We start from the raw sequence: 22,739 nt of genomic DNA on the forward strand, positions 1-22,739 counted from the left end.
GGAGGCAGAAGAACAGGTGAGCAAAATGGAAAAAGCCGGACTTATCGAGCCCTCGGTGAGTCCTTGGGTGTCACCCATTGTGCTGGTGAAAAAGAAGGATGGGACCACTCGGTTCTGTGTGGACTACCGCCAGCTCAATCACGTGACACTCAAAGACTCGTATCCCCTGCCAAGGATTGATGACACCCTCGATGCCGTTTCAGGCTCAAAATGGTTTTCTACATTGGATTTGAAGAGTGGTTATTGGCAGGTGGAGATGGATAAAGCAGCGAGAGAGAAAACAGCGTTCACCACAGGAAAGGGTCTCTGGCAGTTTGTTGTCATGCCTTTTGGATTGTGCAATGTCCCTGCCACGTTTGAGCGTCTGATGGAATGTGTTTTAACTGGCTTACCATGGCAGACTTGCCTTGTCTATTTGGATGACGTATTGGTCCACGCTCCCACATTTGAACAGGCTGCTAAAAATTTGTCAGAGGTATTTGAGAGATTAAGAGGTGCTGGGTTGAAATTGAATCCGAGCAAGTGCGAAATTTTCAGGAGAGAGGTGACTTACCTGGGTCACGTGATTAGTGAGAGCGGCGTGGCCACTGCCCCTGGAAAAGTAAAGGCTGTAAAAGAGTGGCCTACCCCCAAAAATGTAAGGGAGGTCAGGGGATCTTTGGGCCTCTGCTCTTACTACAGGAGATTTGTGGCAAATTTCGCAGAAATTGCAAGACCCTTGCACAAATTGACAGAGAAAGGAGCCCGATTTATATGGTCAAAGAGCTGCATCGAGGTATTCAATCACTTTAAAACAACGTCTGGTAGAGGCCCCAGTTTTGGCATACCCAACGGATGATGGCAATTACATCCTGGACACAGATGCGAGCCAGGAAGGATTGGGAGCTGTGTTGTCACAAATGCAACAGGGAGTCGAGAGGGTTATTGTGTATTACAGTCGGGCACTTTCGAGGCCCGAGCAAAATTATTGCATTACCCGCAAATAACTATTGGCTCTACTGTCTGCAATTGGACACTTTCACCCTTACCTTTATGGGAGGGAGTTTGTGATCCGAGTGGATCATGCCTCCTTGCAATGGCTCCTTCGGTTCAAAGAGCCGGAGGGACAAATTGCAAGGTGGCTTGAGAGGCTGCAGCAGTATAATTTCACTGTGCAACATCGGCCTGGCAATGCACATGCCAATGCAGACGCTCTCTCTCGGCGCCCCTGTTGGGAGGCACAGTGCAAATTTGGTGATAGACAAGAAGCCAAGGATCCAATTGGGCAGGATCAAATTGATGCATGCCTATATGCAGCGAGAGTGACCAGACGAACTTTGCCACAACCCCCACCTGAATTGAGCGATGTGAATTGGCGAGAGAGTCAAAGGGAGGATCCTGTTTTGGAGCCCCTTTTTCATTGGCTAGAGGAGGACAAAAGACCTTCTTGGGAGGAGATTGCTCCACACGGGGCCCAGGTAAAGGCCTATTGGGCACAGTGGCAGATGTTGGGGTTGAAAGATGGCTATTTGTTTAGAAAGTGGGTAACACCAACAGGCGATGTAGCTTCCTGGTTGATAATTGTACCAAACAAATTGAAGGATGTGGTTATGGGGCACGTACATGGGACTAGGACAATGGGACATTTGGGCGTGGCCAAAGCTTTGTCCAAATTGCGGCAGAGGTTCTACTGGGTGAATTCGGACAGGGACATTCAAGATTGGGTGAGATCCTGCGACCTCTGCCGCGGTAAGAAGGGACCCCCACGTGCGCGCAAGGCCCCTCTCCAGGTGTACAATGTAGGAGCACCACTTGAGCGGGTGGCAGTAGATGTGGTGGGGCCCCTGCCAGCCACCCGCCGAGGGAACCGGTACATTATGGTGGCAATGGACTACTTCACCAAGTGGCCAGAAGCCTACCCATTGCCCAACCAGGAAGCCCAGCTGGTAGCTCAAGTTTTAGTTGAGGGATTCTTCTCCCGATTTGGCGTTCCAAGGGAGCTACACACCGACCAGGGCCGGAACTTTGAATCCACACTCCTGCGGTCGGTGTGTGAGATCCTCCAAATTCACAAGACCAGGACGACCCCCCTTAGGCCTCAATCAGATGGGATGGTGGAGAGTTTAACTGAACATTGTTGACCCAATTGGCCCTCTTTACATCCGAAAACCAACGGGATTGGGACGAGCACCTCCCTTTTATACTGATGGCATACCGGACCGCACAGCATGCGACCACTCGGTGCACCCCCGCCTTGTTGATGTTCGGTAGGGAGATGCGAGTCCCCACAGATTTGTTGATGAGACCGTCCCCAGAGGAACCGGGTGAAGCATCTGTGGAAAGTTATGCAACCAATTTGAAAAAGAGCATAGAGAAGGCTCACGAATTTGCGAGGAAGCAAATTGGTTTGGCTTCCTCGCATATGAAAACGCGGTATGACGCTCGGGCACACACACCTCGGTTCCTTCCCGGAGACCTTATTTGGCTCTATTGGCCCCGGAGAAGGAAGGGAGTGTGCCCAAAACTCACCTCACCCTGGAAGGGCCCCGGAGTGGTGCTTCGGTAGGTGACTGATGTGGTGTTCAATATTCAGATGGGCCCGCATACCCTTCCACAGATAGTTCACGGGGATAGATTGAGCTCCTACATGGGTCGGGAGGCTCCGGGGTGGATTGGAAGGGTGAGGGGGAAATTAGGTGTGGTGGATAGCACTCTTGGACCCGACCAACCTGCAACTACCTGCACTTGAGGTGAGTGTTTTGATGTTTACTGTCCCAGGCTTCAGGACTTGCTTATAGAAATTGGGGACATGTAATTTGGAGTTGGGGGTGAGTGAGAGTGATGACATGGCCGGTGAGGGGGATGGAATGTGTGCCACAGAGTCTTATGGGTGGCATTTGTTTTTGTGTTGTGGTTATGTGTTTTTATGTGGTCGTGAGGTTGGAGAAAATGGATGAGTGATGATTATTGAGTGATTATTGTGTTTTGAAAATGTGTAATGGTAAAATGTGAACCGGGGATTTCACATGAGGCAGGCCATGGCAAATCTTTTTGTAACATCATGCTCTGAATTGTGTTGGAAAATTGAATGGCAACGGGGGAGGAAATGTGTTTTTGAGATATTGTGGGTGGGGAAGGTGTGTGTGTCCGCAAGTACAGATCAAGCTCTGAGGAGCGATGCCTGCGCCCCCCCCTCTGCGGCAATTATCCCTGGCAGCCAGTGGTATCTGGAACTTGGAGCTCGTCGGTGGAGGGTCTGGTTGGGCGCCGTGGGGTAAGGGAGACTCCCGGCGACCCGTGTTGCTGCGCTAAAGCAGGAGGCTACGGGGCCTGGTGTGTGGAGACCCTCACCGGCGGGGTAACGGCGGAAAGGGCTGTTTGGCTGTCACGGGGCCAAGAGGTAAAGGGGGTGGGTGGGGGGGGGGGGGCAATGAACTTGTAAGTCAAGTGACTTGGTTTTGGACTGTGGGCACCACAGCCTGAAGCGGCCCCACCATCATACTTGTGCGGTACCTCCCCGCGCCTAGTAGAAATGAACGCACACACGAGTACGACGCCAATGCCATAGTCCTGCAGGGGGGTGTAATAAGTACGTGCTTGGTAATGATTTTTGTGTAGTGATGAGTTATGGAATGAGAATGAGTGGTTAGGGGTTGTGTTGCATGAATGTGGGCGAAATCCACCGAGCCATGTCACTCACCTGTAGCACCTGGACAGGGCCTGCGGAAATTTAGGGGTGCATTGGGATGGCCCCACAGGTAAGGTTGCGTCTTGTGGCATCCACCGGGGGACGCGGTCTGTAGACTGGGGTTGTACAAATGTTTATTAGAGTTTTTGAATTTTTGGTTAAGGTTAAGGTTTGTGGTTAAGTTAGTTTTGCGTGTTGTTTATTTCCTCCCACCACAGGAGCGACGAATCGAAATGATTGTAAATATTTGATTGCATGGTTGTTAAGGAGATTAGCATGTTAAGGAGAACAGGTAGGAAGCTCCGGCTCACTTCCCACAGCCCTCCTGATTTATTTCATAGGCTAATTAAGTGTGAGACGGTAAGTGTTAAGACTGGAATGGTAGCGCCTACAGTGAACCTAGCAGGAGCTATGGTTCCAGGGTGGTGGGGAGGGGCTGTGTTATGTCAGGGGGGTAGAGCGATATATAGAGCCAGGTAGATCTGAATAGGTATCATGCTTCGGCTGTCGCGATAGGGAATCTACCTTGTAATAAGTTCTATGTTTAGTCCGGTTTGTCGGTATAAGCTGTATTGATGTCCCCGCCACGAGGGAGTGGGGCGTGTTAAGTAGTACAGGGATTATGGATAAGATTCCTTTGTTCGTCGTCCCCTCGGGGGACGTCGCAGGAAGCCAGATCGGGGCACCGCCGATGGGGCCGCAGCCAGCCACACCACCAGCTGGGCTAGCCACAAGCCTCGAGCAAGGCTGGGAGCCACGCCCAGGAGGACTGTTGATTGGTCAGGGGGAGGGGCGAGCAACACCACAGGACGGGAAGCACTTGGCTAATGACAGGGCACCAGCGCAACAGAACCTTCGAGAGGTCGAGAGACGAGGCGCTGGTTGGGGCAAAGCAAGAATTGACGTCACACACCAGGTGACAAAAGGACTCGCTCGCCAACATTTTGTCTCTTAGCTCTCTCCTCTCTTCGCGCTGGACCCCCTTCGAGTTGGAGATCGTCATTCGCCCTTCTTTTTGCCTCTGCGCTGGATGACATTTGCTCTCTTGGTCTCTTCCATTTCCCTCTCTGAGCTTGGAGCGGTGCTCGGCCCTTTGCTGTGCTTTTGGTGCTGGGAGCGAGTGTTGGTGCGGGAGCGAGGATCGGTGCTGTGAGCGGTCGGGACCTCGTGGGCGGTCGACGAAGAGCATGGAGTGGGGCGTGCCCCTTGGGGCCTGGCGGGGTGCGCAAGCGAGGTGGACTGAGGGAGCCGCGTTGGACGGCGGACACGACTACTGACAGATAAGGCCGCACCCCACAGAACATTACATGACGGGACAGTTATTTTATGTAATTCATTTTCCTTTGTCTCGTATTCTGAAGTGAGTTGTGGGGACGTCCCACCTAGGATTTATTTATCATCGCATTTCCCTGTCCCGACCTTTATTTAAAATAAACCCTTGCATTACTTTCCATTCCTTGTTAAACCCGTGTCCGTTTGAGTTAATCCCCTGCAGGATCAGAGCTGCAGTCGGATCGCTATAGGTAAGCACTGCCGCGCCTTCTCCTTCATTCTTCCTCCCGTGCTGTTATAGTCAAATCCGTATTTGATCGTCGCCTCCATTAAAGCCGTTCCGTCTTCCGCGGTCCCTGGTGTTAACCTTGAGGGATTCGCGTGACAGTATGTTTAATAAACAAAGACAGATGTGATAATGGACAAGAGCTCACTAAGATGAGCCGGATGACTTATGAAAGGAAATTTAATAATACTCCCTGAGAACGGTAATATTTTGATATGTACCAGGGAGTGGGTTCTGGGTAAAGATTTGCTGAATTATTAACACAAGAAATGGTAATGGTAGACTTGAACGTATCTTGATTTATGGAAGTAGAATGATGTGATGATTGAATAATTTTAGGAAGCTGGTTAAATTTAGTGAGATATTTTGAAACCAATATTAGAGTTATGATTCTCCCTTACGGAAGTTGGAAGACAGTTCCAAGCTCCTCCAAAACAAGGAATCTATAATTGACTAAAGTAGAGATGACATATTTTGTTTGTGCTACGAAAACTTAATAAACTGTAATTGCATACGTAATTTGCAGATGAGTAACTTGGTAAACAGTAACACCTTTTTCCTTTTTCCTATAACACCTTTTTCTTCTTCTCCTATAAAAGGATGCTTTCGTCTTGCTCACCAAATCTATTCATTCCAAAAAAAAATACCATCTCTTACAGTTCCTCTTTTCTACATTCCCGAAACTCTCCAGCCCTCCACCCCTCCTTCAGCGTCCTCAAACGTATTTTTGACTCGAAGGTCTCAAACTCATTTTGCAAAAAATGTTAGTTTTCCACGAATCGTACACTTTTCAAAATCCAATCTCACCCCTCCCCTCCAAATCTTCCCCATCCCCCCTTCCCTCCAAAACTTATACCTCCCCCCCCCCCTTCCCACACCTCCTCCCCCCAAGCCCTCTCCCTCCCACACTTATCCCTGCTCTCAAATGTTGTGTTTGTGTGCTTCCCCTTCTCTCCCCATCTTGTCTTCCGCTCCCTCTTTTTATATATTTTGTTTGTCTGGTTGATTTGTTTGTGAAATAAATGTTAGCTCTTTCACGAGCCTCGATTCGGTATACAAAAAAAAAAAAAAAAAAATTGGTACCTGATGGATTACACGGAATTAATACTTCTCTGCATTTAGTCCACCCAAGAGCTCATTCATATAGCAAATGAGAGTAATTCTTAGAAATGTATACAGATGCCAAATTCTAGTGAGAATGGAAATGTACACATTGGAGGTAGTTCCTTTTGGTTGGGATGAATTATGTAGTCGTTTCCCAAGGATGTGAACAGTAGTGTTATCTAAGGAGATAGAGATGCCAGGTGTACAAGGTTGGGAAAGGAAGGTATAAATGTAATGAATTTGAGGATAATTTTGACCCCAAAAAAGGATTGGTTTGCTATTTCGACCTCTAAGTCGTGAAAATTCTCGGAAATACTTTTAGAGGCTGGGGTAAGTCTATTATGAAATTCATTTTCACCATTCTAAATGGTTCCTGACATAAAGTGGAAGTACGAAAGGTGTGTGGTCACCAATTCAAAGGCAATGGAAGATATGTCTTTGGGAAGTTTGCAAAATTTGTGAGTCCAGCAAAGTCCAGTCCAGTCTTGCATGGGTCCAGCAAAGCATTTTTTCAGTTTATTGGAAGTTGGATTTTGTAAAATAATGGTTTAATGTAACCACAGTAGAAAATAATATACAGATTTGGGGCATTTTGTAAACTTTTGAATAATGAGAAGATTCATAAAATTCATTTTATTTATTTAATGGAAAATATTTGGGTTACAAGTGGAGAAGCATGGTTGAAATTACGATCCAGTGGATGGTCAATCATTAGTACTGTACGTTTTATCACAATAGATATGTTATGATATTGTGTTGTGATTAATGATATGAACGAGATGTAGTGGTGAACCTTAAAAAAGGGAGGAAAAAACACAAATTTTATGAACTATTGAGCGTGCTGTAATGTAGTTTAAAATATATATTAAAAAACCGCGATGTTACGTGCACCAACACCATACATTTTTGATAACTTGGGACATCTACATACCGGTGCCATTTGTATTCACTAGTTAAAGTGGAAATATGAAAATTGTAAAATTTGATGATAAAACTAGGTTATTTTTTCTTGTAAAAATAATAAAAAGAAAGGGGGAGTATCCAGTAAATGGATGTTCAAGTGAACTTTGTGCTGTGAAAATAATGTCGAGTTAATGTAACTGTTTTGTTTGATTAATTTTGTTCAATTTGTGTTCAAATGATCAGTTTTATCACAATTCATAAAAAATGATGAAGGGATGCTCCAATTAATTGAAAGAAATGTGAATCTTGAACCAGAAGGAAAACATGGCCTCAATGAAGGGAGAGCGGAATTATGTGTTTTATAGTATTTTTAGTAAGTGGTGTGGATATTTATAAGATGAATAAAAAGGGAAAGAAACAGTGCCCCTGGGGGCATGCACCTGTTACATATTCATGCACCTGTTCCATAGGTATACGCATAGGAAACTGCTATCTGTCCTTTGAATGTTTGGACTGTTACGGATTTCTGGGATTGTAGGTTATTTGAGATCTTGTGGGATTAATGTGTATGTCGGGAACATTTTGAAAAGAAATATGGATATATGGCATTACTAAAATAAAACCAAGCAATTGAGAGTTCTTGGGTAAATGGGATATAAATTGTAGAAATATAAAGGCAATATACAGGGATGTGACTTGTTGTTTTTGGAACAACATGTGGGTTAAAATAATTGGCTATGATTATTTATATGAATAATGGACAGAAAATGGTTGATCTTGGCAACAGATGTTGTAAAAAAATGAATGTGAAGAATAATAAAATAATGTGAAAGAAAATTGGAAAAGATGGGAAAAAATTGAGGCCTATTATTTTGTTTGTTTTAATTATTATAAAATAAAGAAAAAGGGAGGAAAGGATGATTTCAAGGAATTATGTGCTGAAAGTAATGTGAAACATATACAGACGGTTTTTTGGGAAATTGATACAAAGGAAATCTGTGATAATTATGATAAAAATACATAAATGGTTAATTTTGGATTTTTGATTTGATTTGGGAAAAAAAAAATTGAAAAAATTGAGCATCTGTGAATTACATGAGATATTTTGGAAGTAAAATATGAAAGTAAGGTTGATGAAAGAAGACGAATTATTTAAAAGTTACAGTAATTATTGATTTCCTTCTCACCTTGCGATGAGAGGACCACATGATTATGCAAATGTTGATTGAATACATCATAAGATTTGAGATTTCTGGGTAATAGAATTTTGGGTATTTTGTTTTGTAAGAAAAAAAGAGAAAAACAATTTTGAAGATTTATTGAATACATTCATATGTACTTTGGTTATGCTCAAAACATGTACACCCCTGATTTAATATGTTTTGTTCGGGTGTTACACATGAAATATAATCTTTCAAATGTTCTGGGAGAACCTGTGAACCAATGTAAATTGTTATAAGGTTATAAGGTGTGTAATTAATAATCGGCATATTGATCACATTGTCAGTTATAATGTATTAATTCCATGTTTTAAAATAATTTTGCTTGATTCAGTGTGTTGGAAACAGGCTAATAAAAAAGAGGCGTTTGGAAGAGTTAATGGAGATTTTGATTAGTGAATTTGGCTGACTCAAGATGAAATTAAAATGGCGTACACCTCCGAAACATGGAAAGACACCTTCCTTTGGAAAATTGAAAATTGTGGTTCACCTACCCTCGCAGGAGTTTCAAGATGACCATTTGCCTGAACCACATTCTTATATGTGGGCTGAAAGCAACCACCTGCTTCAGAACACACCTCTTTTTGAAGCTCACATCAACTGCCAAAGTTTTCTTCCATTGGCATGTCAAACTACAGCTCCTGCCTGATGTTCCAACATGACATCACGACTCTGCTGATTGCCAAAGGAGGGTGAGTCCTGGATGGGACTGCTGGACTGCGCTGGACACTGGGCCTTCATGGCTCTGCTGGCTGTTTCTGGTGTGCATCATGGATCAATTGGACATCATGATCCTGGAGCCTTCATCGATGCACCTCCAGCTTTGGTCCTCACCTCACACAATTCTGCTGATTTAGCGGGATTTGTGCAGCTCTGCTTGAGAGGGCAGGCCAAATGAAACTGGACGACAGCCTTGGTGAAGATCTGCTAATGCTTGTTGTAAGACTAGCAATGATACTGCTTGCTGTGCAGGGTCGTTTGTGATCTTGCCCATCTACGAACCATATTGGTGATTCAACGTGCAATGGCTTGTGTGCTGCTGAAACGTGGCAGATTGTGCAATGCAAGCACAGAGAAGATGAAAGGAGCACAGAGTTCCAGCGTTCATCCTGCTACAGAGAATCACACATGACTAATTGCCAAATGTTAAAGGAAGTGGATCACTTGAATGAAAAGGGCTCCGCAACAGACTGAACTTTCAACGACGGAGGAATTCAACATGCAAGACGATGCCCAATAACAAACAAACTTTTCCATCAGGATGGTGAAATAATAATGAGTCTGGTCAAATAATTTAAAGGCTAAATTAATTAAAATCCAATACACAGGCCTAGAGCCACTGCAAGTAAAAATGGCAGGTGACTGACATTCTTCGTTCTCCAAGAAAGAAAGAAAAACCTGCGGAAACTGTCAGAGTTCAGAACTGTTGAAAACAAGACTGTTTCCCAAAGGACCATCACAGGAAGGTTGACTGATGCTGGTTTTGCCTCAAGATGTGACAATAAGCCTCTATTAATTAATCAAAGGAACACATTCAGGACAGATTGCACTTTGGCCGAATATGGGAACTGTGGTTCAGACTGGCTTCAGTGAGTTCTGTGTCATGATGGATCAATATTTCAGATTTGCAGCGATTCCCCAGAACGTTACGTTACCTTCGCAGAGCTGGTGAGAGGTTCAACCCCGAGTGCATTTTAACACCTGTGAAGCATGGAGGAGGTGGAATCATGGTCTGGGGTACATTTTCGTCTGCTGGTGTTGGTGAGCTGATAAGGTGTGAACAGTCAATTACTGCCAAGGAATAGCAGAAAATATCAGAAAAATGATTCCTACCGAACCCCCGAAAGTTATTTCCTGGATAGAAATGCAAAGAAATCATTTTTCAACAACATAATTCCCCGACCCAAATTGCAAAATTCACCAAAGAGTTGTTAGAGAAAAAGTCTCTGAAACTTATGTTCTGGCCTGGTCAGAGTCACAATTTGAACCCCATTTCTGCAGCGTCTTGTACACCACCTTATTTAACACGTTACATTAGTTATTACCTTCGCCACTAAAGGTGGATGGAGGTTATGTTTTCAGCCCTGTCTGTTTGTTACTTGCCAGAATAGATTCTGGCAAGTATGTTGGTTGGTTGGTTTGTCTGTCTGTCTGTCTGTTTGTCTGTTTGTGCGCAGTACTACGTCTACATCGTTGCACATAGCATCGCCATACTTTGCACACATATTTGCCTTGCCCTGGAATAGACTGTGCCCAATTTTTAACTCTCTAGGCCCAAGGTCAAGCTCAAGGTCACCCAAAACGTGAAAATCGTGGAAACTGTCATTGGTTACTAGGCAACGGATGCTCACATGGTTACACATTGCAGTTACACATCGCCGTCACTGCGAAGCGAAGCGAAACACGCCTCAGAGCTGTCACATTCACAATCGCTATGTCGTATGTACTCCCGATACATGTTTCCTTCATTGTAAAATCTACCAAGTCAACAGTTAAAAGGGTTTTGAGCCGATAGGTGTTACGGCCTTGGCAAGATCGATGGAGACAGCGATCTGTTAGCTTATACACTGCCCAAATAGCTATGCTGGCTATGATGCGAGTTATACACCGCCGGCAAGAGTATACATGTATAGATTTCAAGAGTATACATGTATAGATATAGATTTCCCGCCATTTTGATCCAAAATGGCCGATAAAAAAAGTACATTCCGGCAAGTCCTCGTCTGTCTGTCTGTTTGTGCGCAGTACTACGTCTACATTGTTGCACATAGTAGCATCGCCATACTTTACATACATATTTGCCTTGCCCTGGAATAGACTGTGCCCAATTTTTAACTCTCTAGGCCCAAGGCCAAGCTCAAGGTCACCCAAAACGTGAAAATTGTTACCGCAGCGTAAAGCTGGGGCGAGGCAGAGTGAAACAGCGGAAGGATTCGACGGTTTAAATGAAGCCGCGATGAGGCGGATTTTCATTGGGAATTTCATCCTGATTTTGTTACCTCCACCACCAAAGGTGGATGGTGGTTATGTTTTCACCTCTGTCTGTTTGTCCGTTTGTTACTTGCCAGAATAGATTCCGGCAAGTATGTTGGTTGGTTGGTTTGTTACTTGCCGGAATATATTTTGGGTGGTGAGGGGACTTGAAGCCAGATTTTAATCTTACAGCCGCCATGTTGGTGCTCGCCGTCACTGTGATGCGAAGCGAAAGACGCCTCAGAGCTGTCACATTCACAATCGCGATGTCGTATGTATTCCCGATACGTGTTTCCTTCATTGTAAAAACTACCAAGTCAACAGTTAAAAGGATTTTGAGCCGATAGGTATTACGGCCTTGGCAAGATAGATGGAGACAGCGATCTGTTAGCGTATACACCGCCAAAATAGCTATGTGGAATTCTCTCATGTAGAGCTTAAACCCACGTCGTTTGAACTTTGACCGAGGTCATTATTTACTTTTAATGATGTTTATATACAAATCAAAAAGAAGATAATTGGTTTTGGGTCGTCCTTTCCACATATCTCGTGGGATTGTGAGTTGGAGAGACGACCGTGATGGCGGGGAGTGGGTTGGCATTCTCTCAAGCAGGGATTCAACCCATGTCCTTATGTATTATTATTTTTATCCAAAATGGCCAATAAAAAAAAGTACATTCTGGCAAGTTCTCGGTCTCTGACCGATTTTTCATTTGTTTGTCAATTTGTTTGTGAACAAAATATCTCAAAAAGTTGTCGCCGGATTTGGACAAAATTTGGCAGAGATGTAGTGTATGTGACAAGGACGAAATAATTGGATTTTGGTGAAGATCCGGATCCGGATCCGGCTACTAGAATTCTTTAAGTGATTCTTCACCATTGGTCGTCGGGCCAAAAACGATACAAAAGTTGTGGACAGGATGATTTTGATTAAATGTGATTCTGTATTGTGATTTTCTGATCTACTCTAGGATACAAAACGTAAACTGTTCACCTGGCGGAGGTATGCTCTTGACTGAGTGCCGTTCTAGTTCGTGCCTGTTGTTTGTTTCCTTTATGACATCCTTAAAATGGTAAGTTTCCTGTTTGGAATTTTTTTTTCAATTTAGTTTGACTGCCAGACAGAGTAAAACAATCATTCCTCCCTGCGCATGTGCGACCGGGACAACATTCCGTACATTTTACCAAATTCAGAGCTAAGATACTGCTAAACTACAGGTTCGTTTTCCGATGAATGTTCTCCAGTGTTCAAAACATAAAATTTTAAAATTGGAATGATGTAGTTCCTCAATCACAGACCGACGTCTGTAGACAGACAGACAGAGGGAACCATAATTGCTTCGTCCCAATTTTTGCTTCGTGCGTACGGAGTAATAAACCAAAGTTGTACAATTTTGAAGTGTGTTCTGACTGGAACCCCTTCTCATTTGTCCAGAACTGATCGTTTGGGCAAAGGGATGCTTGTCAGGATGTTGAAGTTGTTTCGTAAGATCAACCACCCCATGCCTCATCTCCCCAGGAACTCACCAAAGATGGGGTTTCCACGCAGGGCATAGCCTCCGAGGGAGAATGTGTGTGAGTGGTCTGCGGTAACCACCAGCAAGGTGTCGTCTTTGTTCACCATGTTTGTTATATTTCCAACGACGTCGTCAAAAGCAACTGCCTCAGTTAGTGCCTTGTGAGCACAACCGTCATGGTGGCCATGATCGATGCGTCCACCTGATCATCCAGAAAGGGAGAACATGTTAGAGTCAGACCCAGTGTTTGTGAAACTCTTGATATATCAGGTGTGAGTAAGTTGGTGTTTTGGTGAATGCAGAACTGTTAAACGTGTGAACACAGGTGTAAGTGTGTCATGCCCCTTCACCTTCAACTAGCATGAAGTATCCATTGGTATTTTTCTTCAGGATCTCCAGTGCTTTTTTCACCATATCCAAGAGCGAAGGGTCTGATGTCGTATTCCTTTCCTGTTCGAATTGCATATCTCCTGGTTCAAACAGACCTTGGGGGTGGGTTGAGTAGGGGACGGTAGTCGGCACAATTGTAACTGCTAAGTTTTCTCTCGTACCAAATATCCCTTCATCTTCCTACAGGATGGCCCACCAACTGGTACCTGGTGCTTTGTTTGCACCTGATATTTCCTCATGTATTGAGGGAATCTTGAAGAGTAATCTGTTTATGTGCATTTTAGAATGAGCTGATTAAGGGTCTATGGTCTCGGTTGTCCCATATACACTGTCTTCAGAAAGTATTCACTCCCCTTGACTTATTTCACATTTTGTTCTGCTACAGCCTGAATTTAAAATGGATTAAATTGAGATTTTGGGAGTTTCTCCCATTCTTCCTTGCATATATTATGTGGGAACTGAGGGTGAAATATTTGGTCGAGCATGCGACTACTTGTGAGGTGTGGTGTCGCCGAGCAGGGAATACTATTTTCTCCGTTGGTCGGAGGGAATGCAAAAGCAAATGGTCATGACGGCCATGTTATTCACAACAAACGAATATCCAAATGGTGTATTCACATTTGATCAATGTATTGCTGTTTTGCACACATTAAAACTTTTAAATAGTAATTGTAAATGTGTGAACATTTGGTGGGCCACCCTGTAGATCCCCAGAGATACAATGCTCACACTCTCCTTCCCTCCCAAAATGGCGGCCTGTCAGTTACCAAGCAAGAAGTCCGTTGTTTTTGCATCGATATCCTCCAGCGCTGTTCGATTCCAAACATACGAAGCGCTCTGCAAAAACGACAATAAAACAAGTGGAATTAACAAAGGTAAGCGTCAATCACCTTTTCTTTTGTAAAAGCAAGTACTTGGGGTCCAAATAATCTTCACCCAAACACAACACGACAAGGAAGACGTCAAAGAGCAAGGTTAACAACGCTTACCTGCACCCAGGTGCGCCAGAAGCGTTTCAGGATTTGGAAGGGGGGGGGGGGGGATAAAAGGGTCCTTTTTCATTGCAAAACAAGGCCACAGGCTGCTTTTTGAAAAGAAGGGGTAGGTGTTTTTGGTCACATGCTTACCAGTAAACCTTGCAGTTTTGGGCTCATAATATTACGTAAATTAGGAAGCAGAAAGCCATTCGGCCCATCATGCCTGCACCACACCAAGACCGGATTAAATAAATCCGTCAAAATGACTTTCATTGGGGAAGTTGGGGGTTGAGAACAGCGTGCAGGTTCAGGGATATCACATGGGTGATAAAAATAAAAAGGGGGGAACATATTGTTATGAATTTTGGGGTAGTGACATATATAGAGTTAGGTAGATCTGTGTAGGTATCATGCTCCGGTTGTCGTGATCGGGAACCCCACATGTAATAAGTTATGTTTAGGCGGTTTGTTCGGATTAAGTGTTTATTCGTCCCCGTCACAAAGGGGCGGGGCTTGTTAACTCGATTAGGGCATAAGGGTAAAATTCCCTTGTACGTCGTTCCCTCTGTGATCATTCCATTGTCCCGTATGGCAACGCACATAGACACGTAGATTAGGAATCCATTAGCGCATCCTTTGTCCCCATTAGCACACCCACGAATAAAATTCCGCTGTCACATTAAAACTTACCGGAAGAACAGTCAGGAAGCGCCCGCGCATTGCGCCGGCATGGTGATGACACATAGCACAGGCAGGACGAAGGCCACCGATTGGCAGAGTAAGGAGGGACTGGTGATTGGCCAAGGGAGGGGCAAGACGCTTCCCTCGGATTGGTGGAAGGAAGGTAGAAAGAAGCGAGATATTGATTGGCCACCGACCGATGGCATGAGGGAAAGAGCATGAAGCGCTCGGCCAATGGGAAGGGACAGACGCGATAAGAACATTCGAGAGGTCGAGAAGTGAGGCACTGATTGGGAGAGAAAGAGAGCTGATGTCATGAGACGGCCGCTATAACGACTCGCTAGCCGGCATCTCTCTCTCTCCCTTTGCCTTCTCGTTTTGGACTGCCTCTTCTGCTGGACCTTCTGCTTGCCCTGAACTTCCCTTGCGTTCCTAAAAAATTTCTTGCCTTTTTCTTGTCCTCTGATCTCGTCGCTCTTGCCCTTCCCATTCTGGACGCCAAGCGAGCGATTCTGCGTGGACGGAGCCAGGCACGGCCGGAGGAGCGAACTGCACGCGACCCGTTCGAGTCGCGCAGAAGGCCGGTGGCATGCCAGCGGACGAGGCCGGGGCGAACGAGTGGCTCGGTGGGGCCTAGTGGAGTGTGAACGGGTAGACGGCGGCCTTTATTCCCGCCAACACCAGCGCCGCGGCAGGCTTGCACGCTTGTGGCCTTGACGACGTGCTCGAGCCTGACGATCCCTGACGCTCAGCCAGACGAGATAAGTCCCCACAATAGAACATAATGGTTCTTTTCATTAATTCTTCCTTTGTCTGTTGTTGAAGTGAGGTGTGTGGGATCCCAACTTAGGTTTTAGTTTTTATCGTCGCGTTCTTTGATTTGGGTTCCGGCAATAAAGCCGTGTTTATTTTTGTACCTAAAATCCGCCTCGGTTTGAGTTACTTTTCAAAGGGTGAAGACATCAAGGCCGTCCAGGTAAGTCGGTATTTTTCTTCCTCATCGCGTATCATCCACCATCAATTGAATAACGCCTTCATTAACGCTAGTTTCCATCCGTGGCTTACTCTCGATCTTAACTGAGAGCAGTCCACATGACAATATTTTAAATTATCTTTTATTTTGGGGGGAGGAGTGTGGATGGAGGCGGTTTTAGGGTGGATAATATACAACACCAGACGACATAATATTCCTCAACAAGACCCTCTCATGGACATCGCACTCGGCACATGTGTGCAGGGTGGCCACAATGTCTTGTCACCCGGTCTAAAAATTGTGCCATTGCCTTTGTGTGCAGAATGTTGATTCGTTTCCTTTTTCCCTTTTTCAGATTGAGTGAAGGCAACCATGGGTGATACGAGCAATTACACCATAGCACAATGGATTGTCGTCGGTGTCTGGGTTAAAGAAACTTCTGCAAACAGGGAAAGCGATGGAAGAGGTGCTCTTAATTCAACTTCCGGCAACGATTCTGCCAAGAAGTTTGCGGTTTGGGCAGAAAAGGACACAGGTAAGACAAGAAACACCATCGAGATGTTTACTGTAAGGTGGTCACCATCCAGGGGTATTCATCCAACCAGATCGTCAAAAATTCCAAGATACCTTGTAGGAAACACAAACGCGGAGTCCGATGGCCTTTTGTGGTACTTCATAAATGAATATTACTCTCTATCAGATATCAGATATACTGGCGGCTTTAAAACAGCTGTTCACCACCATCTCTTATCTTCCCCCATCCAAAACCTTGATCTTTTCTACCCCCGCTAATTTCACCCCAATTCCACTTTTTTGAAATACCAACTTCTGTCCTGGAAGTCCTTGGTGTTCTTGTGTTTTGTACTTCTCCCTCCCCCCTCCCACGCCTCCTCCCCCCGGCCCTCTCCCTTCCACGCATCTCCCTGCTCTCGGATGTTGTGTTTGTGTGCTTCCCCATCTTTCCCCATCTTGTCTTCCGCTCCCTCTTTTTATATGTTTTGTTTGTCTGGTTGATTTGTTTGTGAGATAAATGTTAGCTCTTTACGAGCCTCGATTCAGTATACAAAAAAAAACAAAAAAAAAACCTGTTGAATTCTCTCTTACATTTTCGTCAGTCACGTGGTGGCATTCACTCTGTTACTTCCCTATGTCACTATCCACGGTTTTAAGCACTAAAGCAGAGAAAAATGCACCCAGGTAAAGTAGGTTACTTTACCTGGGTGCATTTTTCTATTTAGGGTGCATAAAGTAGGATATTTGAATATGTTTAAATTATGTCAAAGAAGAAAGATGGTGGTGGTGGTGGTGAGGATGAGGCATTGATGGGATGGATGACAATTATGATTATGCCATTTATTTTTAAACTTGGTAGTAGCTCGGCTGCTAACACAAAAACGTTCGCATTGTGATATAAGTGTGACACTTGGCAGTGATGTTCTTATATAGATACTCTTTAAATCCAGTCGATTAGCTAACTAGAACATTCAATATGGCGGCCATTTTTTTTTTAAATGGCCGCCAAAATTGCTAAAAAGTGCCACAAACTTTTTAATATTGAATTTAGGATGTACGATTGTCAATACGAAATCACAGATCTACATATTACCTATAAGAGGTAGTTAAAATTTTCAATTTATCTTTTTTTTTTTTTGTATACAAGATCGAGCCTCATGTAAGAGCTAACATTAATGACAAAACAACAAACGGACACATAAGACAAAATAAAGGGAGCGGGAGACAAGATGGGGAGAGAGGAGGAAGCACACAAGTACAACATTTGAGAGCAGGGACATCGGGAGATCTGTGGGAGGGAGAGGGCGTGGGAAGGAGGCGTGGGAAGGGGGGGAGGTGGGGGAGGTAAAAAAAAAAAAACACATGGACACAGCAAGGACTTCCAGGAAAGAAGTCAGTATTTCAGAAAAGTGGATCTGGGGTGAATTAACGGGGGTAGAAAAGATCAAGGTTTTGGATGGGGGAAGATAAGAGATGGTGGTGAACAGCTGTTTTTTAAGCATCTTAAAGCATAGAATTTTTTTATTTTTAAGCATAGAACGTATTCTCCAAGTCACATGTAAATTGAAACTGTTAACTTTCATAAATCACTCCCAAAAATAATATTAACATTACAATATTGCAAAATAATAATTTTAATGAAAATATTAACAATAACAAGAATAAAAAGACATGAAATGTCATAGCCCCCATGGTTTTAGTAATTTTGTTGTACGGCGTTAAATGCCGCCAGTTGACCATCTTTGGTTGGATTACAAAACAAAATCTTCTGCATATGTCGACTCTCATGTATTGTCCTTGTCCCAAGTTTGAACAAAATCGGTCCATGCATGTCCAATAAATAGTTGGGGACATGTTTAAGTAACAAAATGGCCGCCATTCGACCATCTTGGAACTGATGTCGAAACAAAATGACGTGCATATGTCAGCCATCATTCATTATCTGTGTGCAAACTTTGAATAAGATCAGTAAATGGAAGTCTGAGAAATGGCTGAAGACGTGTTCAACATCAATAAATAGTTGAGGGCGTCGTCAGTTGGTCATCTTTGATCCGATCTCGAACAAAAATGACGTGCATACGTATATCATCATTCATTATAAGTTTGCAAGTTTGAACAAGATCGGTAAATGCATAGCCGAGAAATGTTTGAGAACGTGGTCAATATCGGGTTGTTTTTTTTTACAACCAAAATAGCCCTCAGTCGGCCATCATTGGTCGAATTACAAAACAAAATCTTCTGCATATGTATACTCTCCTGTACTGTGCTTGTGCCAATTTTGAACAAAATCGGACCGTGAATATTCAAGAAATGGATGCGGACACGTTTGAGTAACAAAATGGCCACCAGTCGGCCATGTTGGATCTGATGTCGGAAAAAAATGACGTGCATATGTAAGCCATCTTTCATTATGTGTGTGCAAAGCTTGAACAAGATCGGTACATGCACGTCCAATAAATGGTTGAGAACGTATTCTCCAAGTCACAATTCTAAACCGATTGTCATGAAAATTCACCAAGTTGTAGAGGTCGTCACAATTGAGAAGCCTATTGATTTTGAGGTCAACGGGCATCTGGAGGTCAAATTTCTAAAATTGCCATTTTTCATCCAATTGACAATTGAACAGCATTTGCACATTGAGTCACTAAATTGGGAAACCAACTATTTTTGAGGTCAAAAGGTCCTTTCACAAAGCCCGAAACAAGTGTGTGTCCACCCTCAGGAGAGCCAGGAAACAATATCTCACCGTTCTCAAGACCGAACTCTCTTATCTGTCTCCCTCTTCCAAATCCTGGTGGCGTCTGGTCAAATCTGTTTCTGGTGTTTGTTCCCCCTCCATCCCCTCCCTCACCTCAAACGGCTTAACGGCTGACTCCGCACGTGAAAAAGCTGAATGCCTCAACTCTGTGTTTGCCTCTAAATCTTGTGTCCCAAACCCATCCCTCTCTGTACCCACCGTACCCAGTCGTACCCAGCTGCTCCTGGACTCTGTGTCCTTTCCTCCTGACAAGGTGGAAAAGTTTCTGTCAACCCTCGACTCTGATTCTGCAACTGGTCCTGACGGCATCAGCCCACGGGTCCTAAAATCATGTTCTTCCGCTCTTTCACTCCCTCTTTCTGTTCTCTTCACCCTCTCTTTTGCTCAAGGTCATCTGCCATCTGCTTGGAAATCAGCCAACATCACCGCTTTGCACAAAAAAGGTGCAAAAACAGATCCCAGCAACTACAGACCAATCAGCCTTCTCCCAATTATCAGCAAAGTCATGGAATCCATCATTGCTTCAGATATGAAATCTTTCCTCTTCTCCAATGGCTTGATCTCTGATCATCAATTTGGTTTCAGACCTGGTCACTCTACTCTGGACATGCTGCTTCTGCTTTCTCAACAATGGATGGAGGTCCTCAATGCCAAACAGGAAATTAGAGCTGTCTCCCTTGACAATTCACATGCCTTCGATACGGTCTGGCACCCTGCTCTGCTCACCAAACCCTCCTCCTTTGGTATCCATGGAAATCTCCACGCATGGCTGGCGGACTTCCTCTCTGGTCGTAGTCAACGTGTGGCCCTGAATGGGTTTCTCTCATCTCCTCTTCCTGTTCAGGCTGGAGTTCCCCAAGGTAGTGTTCTGGGCCCTGTGCTTTTTCTGGTCTTCATCAATGATCTCTCTGACTCTCTTGAAAATCCTCTCTATCTCTTTGCTGACGACTCTACTCTCTGTCGCTCCATTCCTCATCCCTCAGATCAGTAGCCTGCAGCCTCCTCACTCTCTGCAGACCTGGACAAAATCACAGACTGGGCAAACAAATGGAACATGTCTTTCAATCCTGATAAATCTCACACTCTTACGATGTCTCTCCGAAAAGACCGACTGGAAAACCCTCCCATCCACTTTCTGAATAATCCTCTCCAAGAAGTTCTGTCACTCAAGCTTTTGGGTCTCACTATTTGCCATGATCTTTCCTGGGAAAACCACATTTCAAATCTGGCCTCCAAAGCCAGTCGCCGACTGGGCATCCTCCGTCGTGCGAAGTCCTTCCTTTGCACACCTGAGCTCCTCACCACATACAAGGCTTTCATCCGCAGCTCTATGGAATACTGCTCTCCCCTCTGGTCTGGTGCTCCTGCCTCACACCTAGCCCGTCTTCACGCTGTTGAAACCAAAGCGTTCAGAATCATTGGAATCTCCCGCGATGAAGCTAACTCCAAGGGCCTTTCACTCACTCACCGCAGGCAGGTTGGTGGTCTTTCCGTCTTCTACCGACTCCTCTCTGGCCTTGCCCCCCCAGCCCTCTCTGGGCTCTGTCCCCCAAATATTCCTACAGGTCGCACAAGATCTGCATGCAACCCTCTTATGGTTAAACTGCCAAAATCAAGACTTTCTGCTCACCTTCACTCCTTCATTCCTCTTTTCTCCCACCTCTGGAACAAACTCCCTCACTCTCTTCAATCCCACTCCACCCTCCAGGTCTTTAAAACAGCTGTTCACCACCATCTCTTATCCTCCCCCATCCAAAACCTTGATCTTTTCTACCCCCGCTAATTTCGGTCCCCTTGTGTTTTATACCTCTCCCCCCACCCCCCCCCCTCCCCCTCCTACGCCTCCTGCCCCCAAGCCCTCTCCCTCCCACACTTCTCCCTGCTCTCAAATGTTGTGGTTGTGTGCTTCCCCTTCTCTCCCCATCTTGTCTTCCGCTCCCTCTTTTTGTAAATTTTGTTTGTCTGGTTGATTTGTTTGTGAAATAAATGTTAGTTCTTTCACGAGCCTCGTTTCAGTATACAAAAAAAAAAAAAGAAAAAAAAAAAAGGTCAACTCAAGGTCAAACTTACAAAATCAGCAATTTTCATCTGATTGACTTGAAAATTTAACAGCATTTGCATAGTGCCTCACTGAATTGGGAAACCAACTATTTTGAGGTCAAAGGTCAACTCAAGGTCAAACTTCCAAAATCTATTTTCATCTGAAAAATCATCAATTTTCATCCAATTGACTTGATAATTTAACAGCATTTGCATAGTGCCTCACTGAATTGGGAAACCATCTATTAATGAGCTCAAAAGGTCAAAGGTCAACTCAAGGCCAAACTTCCAAAATCAATCTTCATCTGAAAAATCATCAATTTTCATCCGATTGACTTGAAAAATTAACAGCATTTACATAGTGCCTCACTGAATCGGGAAACCAACTATTTTTGAGGTCAAAGGTCAACAAAAGGTCAAACTTCCAAAATCATAAATATACATCTGTAAAACCGTCCATTTTCATCCGATTGACTTGAAAATTAAAGAACAATTGCATAGTGCCTTCTGAATTGGGAAACCAACTATTTTTGAGGTCAAAAGGTCAAAGGTCAACTCAAGGTCGCACTTCCAAAATCAGAAATTTTAATCTGAAAAATCATCAATTTTCATCCGATTGACTTGAAAATTTAACAGCATTTGCATAGTGCCTCACTGAATTGGAAAACAAGCTATTATTGAGGTCAAAAGGTCAGAGGTCAACTCAAGGTCAAACTTCCAAAATCAATTATCATCTGAAAAATCATCAATTTTCATCTGATTGACTTGAAAAATTAACAGCATTTACATAGTGCCTCACTGAATTGGGAAACCAACTATTTTTGAGGTCAAAGGTCAACAAAAGGTCAAACTTCCAAAATCATAAATATACATCTGTAAAACCGTCCATTTTCATCCGATTGACTTGAAAATTTAAGAACAATTGCATAGTGTTACGTGCTCCTCCCCAAACCCCGGTCACAGTGTACCTCTGAGCCCCAAGAGGAGTCACGGCAGAAAGATGTGTTATTCTGTGTCAAAGATTAATGGTGAAACCACACCAATTGTTACCAACAAACATATATTGTATTAAGGTCACACAAGAATAACAACACAAAAACAATAATAATAATAATAATACATTTATTTTATATAGCGCTTTTCAAGAAGCCCAAAGACGCTTTGAATCAATTGTACAACCAATATATATTTCCTATGATGGCACCATCAGGTTCGTACAATATAACTCACTGTGCTCCAAGTGAGCGAAAAGAAGAACATTCCCAATGTCTCTATTCCCGGCTTCAAGCCAAAGTTGGTTCCGGCTTCAAGCGAAAGTCGATCCACTCCAGTGATCGTCCGTACGATGTCGTATCGAGACCAGAATCCCGTTGGGTTGGCAGTTACAGCCCCGCTGCCAAAGCTGCGCAAAGGTGCCCTCAAGGCGACTGGGAAATCACACCCTCGGGTATGGACATTCCACGGC

General features: G+C 44.2%; 1 protein-coding gene across 3 annotated transcripts in view; it reads right to left on the reverse strand.

Annotated features, from left to right (window-relative positions):
- Positions 1-22,739, reverse strand: part of LOC137413728 (alkaline phosphatase-like) — a 127,586-nt gene that overhangs the window by 45,371 nt on the left and 59,476 nt on the right. For all 3 annotated transcript variants that reach the window (XM_078771446.1, XM_078771448.1, XM_078771447.1), the window contains exons 8-10: positions 14,100-14,169; positions 13,293-13,427; positions 12,953-13,144 (exon numbers count right to left, since the gene is read on the reverse strand). In XM_078771446.1, coding sequence (XP_078627572.1) covers positions 12,953-13,144; positions 13,293-13,427; positions 14,100-14,169 — 397 coding nt within the window. The remainder of the gene's footprint in view (positions 1-12,952; positions 13,145-13,292; positions 13,428-14,099; positions 14,170-22,739) is intronic.

Source organism: Myxine glutinosa, chromosome 2, assembly GCF_964187855.1.
Source record: "Myxine glutinosa chromosome 2, kmMyxGlut1.1, whole genome shotgun sequence".
Taxonomy (NCBI): Eukaryota; Metazoa; Chordata; class Myxini; order Myxiniformes; family Myxinidae; genus Myxine; species Myxine glutinosa.